Below are 11,586 nucleotides of genomic sequence, written 5' to 3' on the forward strand. Positions count from 1 at the left end.
AGCAGTATTCTGTCTCCGGAGATGTAACAGTACTGCGACAGCAAGAACTCCTGTGAGCAGGAGACCGCTTTCCAACACAGAGCGGGTGTTTTAGTTTTTCCTGATTGGATGGCTGAGTCATACCATAACATCAGGTGGTTTTCTGGTTGGATTGAATAAATCTGTATTAATTATAGCAGTTAAAATGTAATTTTGTTTTGATCATATGAGTCAAGTTTCTGGAGCTGGAAGAAGCCTGTTAAATGGTAGAAAAGCATTTCTAAAGAGTAGTGCATTACTGTTATGGCATATATACATTATAATTGGGAGGAATGCAGAATTACATTTATACAATTAATTTGAAAGCAGTTTTTTGCCTTGATGTCATCCTTTTTTTGATTTGTGTGGCACTTCTATTGTGTAACAGTACTGATCTGCTGAGACACTGAGTTCATTTTATTGTCCAACGTGAAGCATCTGAAAATGTAGTTAAGACTGAAGAGATAAAATTATGATAGAGTGGCAGTGAATTTTTTTCAGAATTCCTGTACAACTCTTGATACAAGGGAAAACACCTTTTCCTGTTCTGGTCTGCTGGCTTTTTAAGCAGATTGCAATTGTCAAGAAAGAGCAAGCCTAGTGCACCTCATTGGTTATTGAGTGATTTTGGGTACATGGTGATGGTTAACTGCAGGCTCAAGTTTCATACTTGACTACAGTAGAACTTTAGATGTGTGCTGCAAAGCACAGCTCATATTTAGTATTCTGCTTGGGTAACTGCTTTATTCTTGGGCTAGCCCTAAAAAATGCTTGGCCTGTTATTTTGGAGAGTGTTTTTCTATTATTCAGCAGGTATTGGAGAAGAAAGGGTCCCAGCACTTCAGGCTTCCTTAAGAGGAAATCTTTTTTTTGTGCCAGTTGTTAGAAAGTAGTGTGTTGCTCCAGTGGTCTCAGCAGTGTTCTGCAATGTGTACTGCACTTCTCACTTTTAGACAATTGCTCAATTTAAGCTGGAAGGAAGGGTGTGAGAGTGGGGAGTGCAGGGAGATAGTATGATTTTATCTTTGAATTTCTGATTTTATTCCTTTGAAAAGGAGGAAATACAACTTAGTACCTTTTTTTTCCCTTTAAAATAGAATCCCGCAATTGCTGACATCTACACTGAGCATGCCCACCAGGTTGTAGTTGCCAAGTATGCTCCCAGTGGATTCTACATAGCATCCGGAGGTAAAGTATCCATGTGTATGAGATGTGTGGACAGAGCTGTTGAAGTTACTGGCAAAACAGTAGTAACACTTCACGTGTGTGTATGGAATATGCAGTCACTGTGATGTGCTTTGGTGGAATTATGTACACATCTCTGAAGGAGGAATGATTTCTGTTGTTATTCCTCTAACCTCTTCCTTAGGCAGTGAGTTTAGTGACATTCTTGGTCTTTTTAAAATGTATTATTTCGATTTTAAAAAAACCTGGAAAGGAACCCTGAATACTTAGTGTGATGAAGACTTGTGTAAATGCAGCAGAGTGAAAAGTTATTTCTGAAATACAGGACTGTTCTTTGTGATGTTAATAAACCTTGATATTTTGTGCAGGGGAGGGATTCTAAAACAGTGTGTACTCCTTTCTTTTCCCTTCTCCCTTCTTCCTGACCAAACTTGGCAACGTTTATGACTTTTGTTACCTTTTAACCTGAACCAAAAAAGCTTTTCTTGGCAAGTTAGCAGGGAACGAGGCTCGGTCTCAGTTTCCATATAATGCATATGAATCAGTAGTCTGAGGATGTGCAACATAAATTTTTACAGTGTGAATTTCCTGTATTACAGCAGTTTTTGACTACCGAAGAACTAAACAAACCCCAGTTACTAGAAGCTAGCATCTAATAATTGATATTTTTTTCAGGAGGACTAGTGTACAGTGAAAAATATTGATAAATACAATACTATAACTTGTATTTCTTACAAAGATTTGCAGCTAATATATGGATTTTTTAAAAAGTGCTTGCCATTTTCAATTAGAAATGCTTCAGAAGCAAGTAATGTGCCCAAATACAGACATATTTTCAAAGTAATATATCTGAAAACAAAACATTCTGAATATGAGCCCCTTAGAAAGAGAGTACAGTTTCTTGCAAAGGTCTTAGTAGAATGGGAGTTTCTCTTGCAGCAATTTCAAGGGAACTGTATTTTTTAAAATGTAAAATGTTCTGTCCTTCTTGGTTTCCTTCATATCAGAAAGCTATATTAAAATAAGTATTTTGGAGTACTAGGGAACCTTTAAGAACACTGATAGCACAGCTTTTTTTTTTTCTTTTTTTTTTTTTTTCTCTTTTTCTCACATTCTTGTCTGAAAGGGACCACAGCCAGGATTTCTTGGCTCAGTCTTTTGTGTGTGGACCATGTGTCAAATTGAATACCCTCTTCTGTATTCTACAAACTTGGTGCTCTAGGTTTATGCAGCACTTAATCCTCATAATAACTATCTAATTTGTTCTTGTAGTCTTTTAGATTTCCAGTCCTTTGTAAGAGAACAGTAATAGATACTGTGCTAGGGAAGTATTTGGTTGATTTTTCTCAGAATTTTTGTCATACCCAAGTGAAAGAGTTTAGGTTGCAAAATTTCCCTTAAAAAGTGAGTTCTGTATGTCATTTATAAATAGTTTTGTGATACTGCTGAGCATGGGGTCTGAAGATAGATGACCAAGCTGTTTAAGCTGTTTCTAAGTATAACATGTAAGATTCATTTCTCTATCTATAAATCTGCATTAACCATGCAGACTGCATTAATACTTCATGTGCTTCATGAGACAGACCTTTAGCAATATGCTTTTGGCTTTTATGGTAATTTCTCTTATAGCAGTCATAGCAGATGTAGTAATGGGAGATACTGCAAAGTTAAAGCTCTGTGTCTCATCTATTAATAGATGGAGAAAACAATTGAATTTTAAAGTCTGCATTAAAATTCTGCTTCAATAACAAATTGTCTCTATGAAAGTCTGAATCTGTCCTTTTAGAACATGATTTAGAAGATCAGTCTATGACCAGGTCCCAAAAATGCAGGGTTGCTGTATGTTTAAATTGAACTGTAAAGATGCACCAATAAATGGTGAACAGAATTTAAGCATTCTGCTGAGGTGAAAGACGCGTATTTTAGCATGTGGTTTATTCTAAAACAGTGGCTTTTTTGAAGGGTACAATACACACAGACTTTGCTGTGTGGGTTTCATTAGAGATCTGTAAATTTGTCTGTGTGTAGAACAATTCCTCCGGTTACAATACTGCAGCACAGTAATTGCTCTGAATAGCTCTTGGGTTGTACAATACTGAGTGGAAACAGTGAGCCAGGGAGCTTTCATTATCTTAAGTCTTAAATTGTTAACTGCTTGTGCTGTGTGTGCTGCTTTTGACATTACTGTTCCTGAATATTCTGTTGCATTCCTGTGTAGTATTCCAGATAGTGCAGGCATCCACACGCACCATTAAGTGTATGCATGCTTCTGTATAGAAAAAGTACACTGGTGGGTGTGCATGAATTGAGTTCTGTGGACAGAAATCTCTTAGTACTTCTACATATGCCTGGTATTTGTATGCAAAACAGGTCTCCTTTGAAGGTACAAATTGTAGTGCATCAACCACTGTCCACTGGACTATTCCCTTCTTGTAGATGTAGGGTCTCCTACTTCCCAGTGAAGGGTCAGTGAGCTGTCTTGTAGCTGCTGGGCAGGGGGCTGGGCTGGCTTGTTCTTTGTGATACTAAACACATACCAGCTGACAACATTAAAGTTCCTACTCTTACTGTGCAGTTCTTTCACGTGTCTGCAAGTGTTTTCTCTGTGTGTTGTATTTGGTGCTGCATGTCTTGAATCATAATATCTGGTTAAAAACCCAATTTGGTGAAATGGATATAGCCTTCAGCATTCCTAAATCAAGTGATTTGTAGTAGTTGTAACAGGGTAAGGTAGTAGGTCCCTAGTACAAGTGTTCAGTGTAGCTGAAAATCTGTACTCTGGCAGATTGAGTCATGTGACTGAGTCATGCTGGAACAATAGTTATATTTTGTTTTATTATGGCAGATGTCTCTGGAAAGCTGAGAATCTGGGATACTACACAGAAGGAACACCTACTGAAGTATGAGTATCAGCCATTTGCAGGAAAAATAAAGGACCTTGCATGGACTGAAGACAGCAAGAGAATTGCTGTGGTTGGAGAAGGAAGGGAAAAGTGAGTAATTCGTGTGTATGTGTCTATATATAGATACATACATTTACTGTAAACCTCTGTATTCTAACAAAGCAAGTTCCTTGCAGAAAGCTTTTGATTCTTCAGTGGAAGGTAATCATTGCTTTTTCCCTGTCTAGACTTCAAGTTGTGCTGTTCTGCAACAAAATTCTCTATGCAGTGTTTGACAGCTGTAAATTAGTTGGAAAATACAGTTCTGTTACAATTGCTTAGTTTAAAAATTGTATGGGACTTGTTTCTTAGAGGTAGGTGGGTATTGTGTTCAAGGATAGCTGTTTGGTGGATTTTTTTGTCAAATTCTGATAGGGTAGGAAGGAGAAAACACAAGGTTTATTTTCCCTCCTCCTGCACTTACTGGACTCGTGGTCTTATTCAATTGATTGAATAAAAGTTTAAAAAATGAAAGTATCTGAATTTTCTCCTTTGGCAACATGTCTATATTTTTAGGCCTTATTGTGGTAGTTTAATGAAATCACAAGTGGTTGTCCTTTACCTGACTAAATGAGATGCCTGTTCAGGTTTGTGTCCTCCTTTTAATGTTCAAGGACTGTCAGAACCTGAAGGTGGAGTCCAGACCAGGTAGTCTTCTGCGTAAAGGACTAAAAAGCATCGTGTGGTCCTGTTCACTGATTCCCTGTACCATTTTTTAATCCCTGTCAAGTACTGTGTCCTTGAAAAAGATTTTTTTTTTTTTTTTGTCCTCCATTACTCCCTCTGCCCCATCTGCTCCTGGGTAGATACAATGTGAGTTAGCTCTCCTCCTTCAAAAACTTGGCCAGCTTCCTGTTAGGTGGATGTGCTTTCAGTCTAGAATATTGTTGAAGAGATTCTAAAGAAGGCCTTTCAAATAGCAATGCTCTGGCAGTTCAGTGCCTCTGTATTGATTATACCAGGGGGTTTTTAAGGTGATTTAGAGTAAGAACTAAAATGCTTTTAAAACTCTTCTTCCTTAAACCTTTAAGTAGTAATATTTGTAAAGTGATGCTACCCAATCTAGGCTAAATAGCCAGATAGATAACTGTGATCCAGTGTCATTGTTATCCTACCTTTCTGCATTCTGTGTAGTGGCTAGGCAGATGGAATAATTTACTGCTTTCTTTTATAAACTAACAGTCTTAGTGAGGAATATACATTGGATCTCTGAACGTTAGAAGCTTTATATGCAAAACTTGATTGTTTGTCCCCTTCAGCAAACGTCTCCTATTGAGGATTAGATTCTCTCACCAGAAAGATCTCAAATAGCCTGCAGGGAACTATGATGTGCTTGCATGAGATTTAATGAGATGACCTAATTTCTTTTCTTTGAGTGCACTCAAATCTGCAGATTGCAGATGTTCAAGGAGTTAATCCGCATGTAACTTTTATGAATTGTAGTTATTGTGTGCTTTCCTAACTAGATTCGGAGCAGTGTTCCTGTGGGATAGCGGCTCTTCTGTTGGCGAGATTACTGGGCACAATAAAGTGATCAATAGCGTGGACATTAAACAAACGAGACCATATCGGCTGGCAACTGGCAGTGATGACAACTGTGCTGCTTTCTTTGAGGGACCGCCATTCAAGTTCAAGTTTACACTAAGTGTGAGTTTAAGTTTAGATGTGGCTCTGTTAAACTGTGCAGCAGTTCTTGTCGCAGCTAGCTGTTATAACAAAAGTTCTCAGTTCCCCTTTTTGAGGCATAGATGGTGTCAAGTGGCTTTCTTAAAATCATGTATAGCCAAAAGCTCATCTCAGTCCAAGAAAACTGAAATAAATGACTGGTTAAAAAGAGAACCTGAAGCACTTTTTCCAGTATTCTTTTTTCTTTGTCACTAAGTTATGGAAGGGGTGAAGTAGGGTGTTTTAGTGGCCCTATTGATGCTTTCAGAGCACTGTTTCTCAGTGCAGACATGTAGAATTTTTTAATACTTTCCAAGGTGCATAATTCAAGAAATGTGGTGACTTTAATGGAATTTTCCAATCTGATAACAAATGCTCAAATCTGAAATCCCAGGGCCACTTAGAAAGGGTGAGTGTAGATGTTTGAAAGCATAACTTAATTTCTACCACATGGAATGGGTATGTAATGACTTGTGTGGTCAGTTTTCTGTTTCTACATTCCTTTGAACTTTGTTTCTTATTGTATTTGTTACAATCTCTTAAATGAAACGAAGGCTGGAACTACCACAGTTAAGGTATCCCTTGTTGCTTAAGGCCAAAGAAAACAAAAATCCACTAGCTTCTGCAGCTGTTTTAATGGCAGGAGGTCTCTTGCCTCAAAAAAAGTATTGCAAAGATACTGGAGATTATTGCAGTAGTAGGTTAAAAATGTTTATTTTGTATTTTAGTTTTAAAAACAGTGTAGTATGCCTTTTATTTTCTTACATATAAGCCTTGAGTAGTCTTCATATGATGACTTTAGTAAGGATGCCGTTCCAGTTCTAGAAAAGGAATTGTTTTGAGCTCTGCGATCCAATGAAATGATGTAGTTGCCTAATATATTTCTGTACTTAAGCTGATACTTGCATTTTGCTAAGCTGGTTCTTTTGGAACTCTGAAGTCCGAATTACTTACCAGTGCTGCAGTGATGTAGTCTGTGTATGTGATGCAGTCTTCCTTTTAAAGTGATATATGGTTGATATATGGGATTCTGGTATAGGCTGTTATATGGTTTAGATTAGAGCCTGCAGTATCATCGAGGGGGGAAAAAAAAGTATAGTTGAAGAAAGTAGGTTAGAACCTGCCTTCCACAATACTAAAAATAGTCTTCCAAATCTCTCTGCATGGGAGCTTTGGCCTCATTGTGGTGTTTCCCTATTTAATGTGTGTTTTCTAGTTTGCATGGTTTGAATAGTCTCCTACTTGTAAATAGTCTATTTGGGGAGCATACATCAGTCTTGCCTCATTACTTCACAGAACTACCACTAATGCAGTCTCCCAGAAATGGAATTTCAGTAAAATAGTAACTTATTCCTCATGCCTGTGGTTTCTTTTTGCAATAAGAAGGATAAAATACTCTTCTGTGTATAAAACTCACTGCGCAATGAAGCAAGAGTTGAAATCTGGAGAACGTTGCAGAAGAATTTAATGACCTGTGGGGAAGAATCTTGTGTTTGCATGTAGGTTGCATCTGACTTTTTTTTACTACTTATCCCTGAAACCGGGTACTCATTCTCCTGGTATGCACTGAGTTTTAACTACATCAGTAATGATGTCACAGTGTCTTCCCTGGACTGTTCTTGATCCCCACGATTCTCTTCAGATAGAGGCTAAACTTGCCTCATAGCAATTCTCTACAGCAAGCATCTCCTACACAGCTAATTTATGGTTCAAGTATAAGAGAACTTCTTTGTTACTAGGTTGTCTTCTATGTAAAACAGTCTGTTCTTATTTTGTTTTCTGATTCTTACTTTCTTCCTACAGGACCATACACGGTTTGTGAACTGTGTGAGGTTTTCTCCTGACGGGAACAGATTTGCTACAGCTAGTGCAGATGGGCAGGTAAAAAACAGGGAACTTTTTGTAGTGATTTTAGCATGAGAAGTTTTTCTTGTGCATTTTGGGAATAGGATTAGTATTGTAAAATTCACATTGCTTCTTTTTTTATGCCAAAAAATGACTGGTTTAAACTTTTAACTATCCTCCTGTAAATCTGTAATAATTGATAACTGGTAATAACCAGACTATTCTTACTCAGATTTTTTCCCCATTCCATCTCCCTAGCATTCTCTTACGGGTTATTTTGGCAGGAACATGTTGTACTTTTGGAATATGTATGTCTTTATGGTCCTGGGATGTCTAGCTGAAATAGTGAATTCATAGATAGCAAATAGCTCCATGTGTGCTCCCTACTGATAAGGGCAGGTTGACAATGATACTGTTACCACAGGTAGCTTGTCCTTCTTGGAGGGCAGACTCCCATGACAGCAGTGTTAAGCAGCTGCCATCACAGCAGGAGTCAAAACTGTAACATCTTCCATAATTTCACATGTCTGGATCCAATGTACAGGGGATTTGCTGTGATTATTTACAATTTTCATCTCAATCATTTAGTCTTAATTATTCAATGCAGCGTAGCTTGTGCCTCTCCCTAAAAAGGAATCTAGTGTATCAAAGTATCAGACACTATCTTGGGGGTTTTTCTATTACTGCTTTTCCCTTTAAGTTGTATGTCTTTGTGCTCTTTTAAGATTTTTGTCTATGATGGGAAGACTGGAGAGAAAGTGTGTGCTCTTGGTGGAGGCAAAGCACATGATGGAGGTATTTATGCTGTAAGTATTACTTCATTTGTGCAAATGATCCGTAATACTTCATTACTCAGCTCATGAACCACAAAGTCTTGAATTAATAAATGCATTTGCTGTCTTGTGGTGACATTTGTTTTTACAGATTAGTTGGAGCCCTGACAGTAGTCAGTTGCTTTCTGCTTCTGGAGATAAAACAGCTAAAATCTGGGATGTCGGTGCTAATTCTATTGTAAATACTTTTAACATGGGATCAAACGTGTTGGATCAGCAGCTGGGTTGCTTGTGGCAGAAAGACCACTTACTGACTCTCTCTCTGTCTGGCTATATCAATTATTTGGACAAGAACAATCCAGATAAGCCTTTACGTGTCATAAAGGTAAGTTCTGTTACTGCATGAGTTTCTGCAATAAATGACTCAGTGGTTGAAGTTGTCAAGATGGAATAGTAGCTATTGAAGAATAGCTTTGTTAAATTAGCATTGCCAAACAAGCTATGCATGACTGTTTCTTGAAGTTATATGAATCAAGAAGTTACTATGTTACATGTGTGACTGTGCTTTGTGCAAATACACAGACTATTTCATTTTAATTAATGTTATCAACTTATCTTTCGTTGCAGCTTTTTAAGCATTCTTGAGATGAGAAAAGAAATACAGCATAGATAAAAAACTACCAGTGATGTCTCATTCCCCCAGAACTAGTGTATTGTGGACAAGGTGACTAGGGTTACCGTGCAATCGAACTTTAATTTTAGGATTTAAAGAGTTCACTGACACAAGAGTTCTTCTCATGGGAACTTACATTTTTACATGAACTAGAAACAATGTCCCAGATTTTTGCCATCACTGCTATAATTCTGCAAGTTGGTGTGGGTACATGACCATATTTAGTCCTCTTCCCTGAATCATAAAGTGCCTGAAAAGCAGTGATGAAAAGGCAATGAAAGTATTTTGGCCCATCAGGCTAATAAGGACATCCATGATGCTTACTGTTTCTCTTCAAGGACATAGCAATAGCAGTGCTCTAACAGTTAAATGACTACACTGCAAAATAGTGGTTTTTATACTGGGTGACTTTTAACGCTTGTGAATAGCATGTTATTTTCTGAATAACCTATAATTCTTCTCAAGTAGGTGTATGTATGTGTTAAAAATTGCTCATCAATAATTATTTATGTCCCATTCACAGGGTCATAGTAAATCAATTCAGTGTCTCACGGTGCACAAAAATGGTGGAAAGTCCTATATTTACTCTGGAAGTAATGATGGTCATATTAATATCCTTTGAATGATAAGTGATAATTCTTATAGTCTTACAGTTTTAAAGAGCTCATTAGGAGAGGTGAAAAAGAAGCCCAAAGTTTATTGGACACAAGTGAATATTTTGTCTAAAGAAGTTTATTTTGCTTTCCCCTAATACCTGTTTTTCTAGTTGCCTTCACACTTTCCTGCTAAATATAAGCCAGCTCTTAATTTTCAGTTGCTGCTTCTTCATGGTAGGTAGCTTGTTAGTAGGGAGGAACAAGTAGATCTACAAATTAGCCTCTTGTAACATCAAGAAATAGCAATACATATTTTCCACTTATGACACAATATGCAGAAAGTTACATTTCCAGCATTCTGAAGCTTACAATTGCAACTACAGTCCTTCATCCTGCCTTTAAAATGGTGTCATGTTGGCATAAACCCTTATAAATATAGGCCCTGTTTCTTTGCAGACCTGCAACCATGTTACATGAGGGAAAGCCAATGTTGTAGGACTTCAAACTAAAATTCTTTAAAAAGTATTTTCTAGTCTCAGACCTAATGCTAATTATTCCACTATTTGCTACTGTTTGTGGTAGGTCATTTAGCTCACTATAGAACATCAGAGGCTCACTTAATAGATATTATGAGACTGCCTATGGAGCTTGTAAAGTCTCCATCCCTAGAGATACTCAAAACCTTACAGAACCCTTACAGCCTGTCGTAGCTGACACCAGTTTGAGCAGCAGGTTGGACTAAATCTCAAGAGGTCCTTTCTAACCTTAGCTGTTCTCTCACTTATTTAACTTTTCATGGTGTGGTACCTGACTGCACCAGTATCTTCAAATGTTCCTTAATTCTATTATGCACATTATTGGGATTCTGAAACTGGAGAGAATGATGGCTTTTCTGGGAAAGGCCACACAAACCAGGTTTCTAGAATGGCAGTGGATGAAATGGACCAGCTGGTTACCTGCAGTATGGATGACACTGTGCGCTATACCAACCTTAGCAAGAGGGATTACAGGTTAGTTAAAATGTTGCCTTTTATTGCAGTATAATTGTTTTGCAGCAAGAGTTTTATTGATTTTATATGGTAAAAAAAATTATGCTGGAGTTTATTTAGGTTTTATGTTACCATGGAAACTGTAGACATCATTACTGTATCAACCTTATGCTTTTTTCTGACAATGAGAAATGCATCCCAGGCTTTTCAATTGGTTTTATCCCTTCCACGGGAGACCTATCTTGTACTGAGCAACTTAGTTAGGGGCTGTAGGAAGGGTGTCTGCTTTGTGATTCATAAATATCCAGAGATAGTGGTGATAAATGTGGTTAGGAAGGGCGAGACACAGCTATTTCTTCATGGAAACCAGAATTTAAGCAAAAAAAAAAAAATTAAAGAATCCTGTTAAGATAATCTAGTTAGTTTAAAAATTAAACTATAGTATTGCAACATTAATTTTTGTTTCAAAGGTGTGCTACCTGATCAAGACAGTAAAGCTTTAAACAAACAATAGGAAACTTTGCAGATTAGTACATTCAAAAATTAAATTATGTGTGTTCTTGATGATTAGTGGGTGATTATTTGAATAGGCAATTTTAAATAATAGTAGAGATGGAATAATTTTTTTCTGCTTTGTCCTTCCTGCTTCTCTGCCTTGGCATGTCTTCTTCCAGTGGCCAGGATGCTGTGAAAATGGATGTTCAACCAAAATGTTTAGCTGTGGGTCCTGGTGGTTATACTGTAGTTTTATGCATTGGACAAGTAAGTATTAACTTGTGGATTATCAACAATTGCTGTGTTAATAATGCCATATATGGTAACATACAGATATTTAGTGTGGGGTTACCTTGTACATCTGCAGAATTTCCTAATAAGAGCTGTAGGGAACATAATTCAGCA

The 11,586-nt window shown here is 37.4% G+C and overlaps 1 protein-coding gene across 1 annotated transcript in view; it reads left to right on the forward strand.

Moving 5' to 3' along the window:
* The window catches only part of WDR1 (WD repeat domain 1), a 19,289-nt gene that overhangs the window by 3,022 nt on the left and 4,681 nt on the right, over positions 1-11,586 (forward strand). Inside the window, exons 3-11 of the mRNA XM_017727527.1 lie at positions 1,116-1,206; positions 4,049-4,196; positions 5,612-5,792; positions 7,614-7,691; positions 8,381-8,461; positions 8,580-8,813; positions 9,625-9,712; positions 10,551-10,707; positions 11,361-11,448. Coding sequence (XP_017583016.1) covers positions 1,116-1,206; positions 4,049-4,196; positions 5,612-5,792; positions 7,614-7,691; positions 8,381-8,461; positions 8,580-8,813; positions 9,625-9,712; positions 10,551-10,707; positions 11,361-11,448 — 1,146 coding nt within the window. The remainder of the gene's footprint in view (positions 1-1,115; positions 1,207-4,048; positions 4,197-5,611; positions 5,793-7,613; positions 7,692-8,380; positions 8,462-8,579; positions 8,814-9,624; positions 9,713-10,550; positions 10,708-11,360; positions 11,449-11,586) is intronic.

Source organism: Corvus brachyrhynchos, unplaced genomic scaffold (assembly GCF_000691975.1).
Source record: "Corvus brachyrhynchos isolate BGI_N302 unplaced genomic scaffold, ASM69197v1 scaffold80, whole genome shotgun sequence".
In the NCBI taxonomy this organism is placed as follows: Eukaryota; Metazoa; Chordata; class Aves; order Passeriformes; family Corvidae; genus Corvus; species Corvus brachyrhynchos.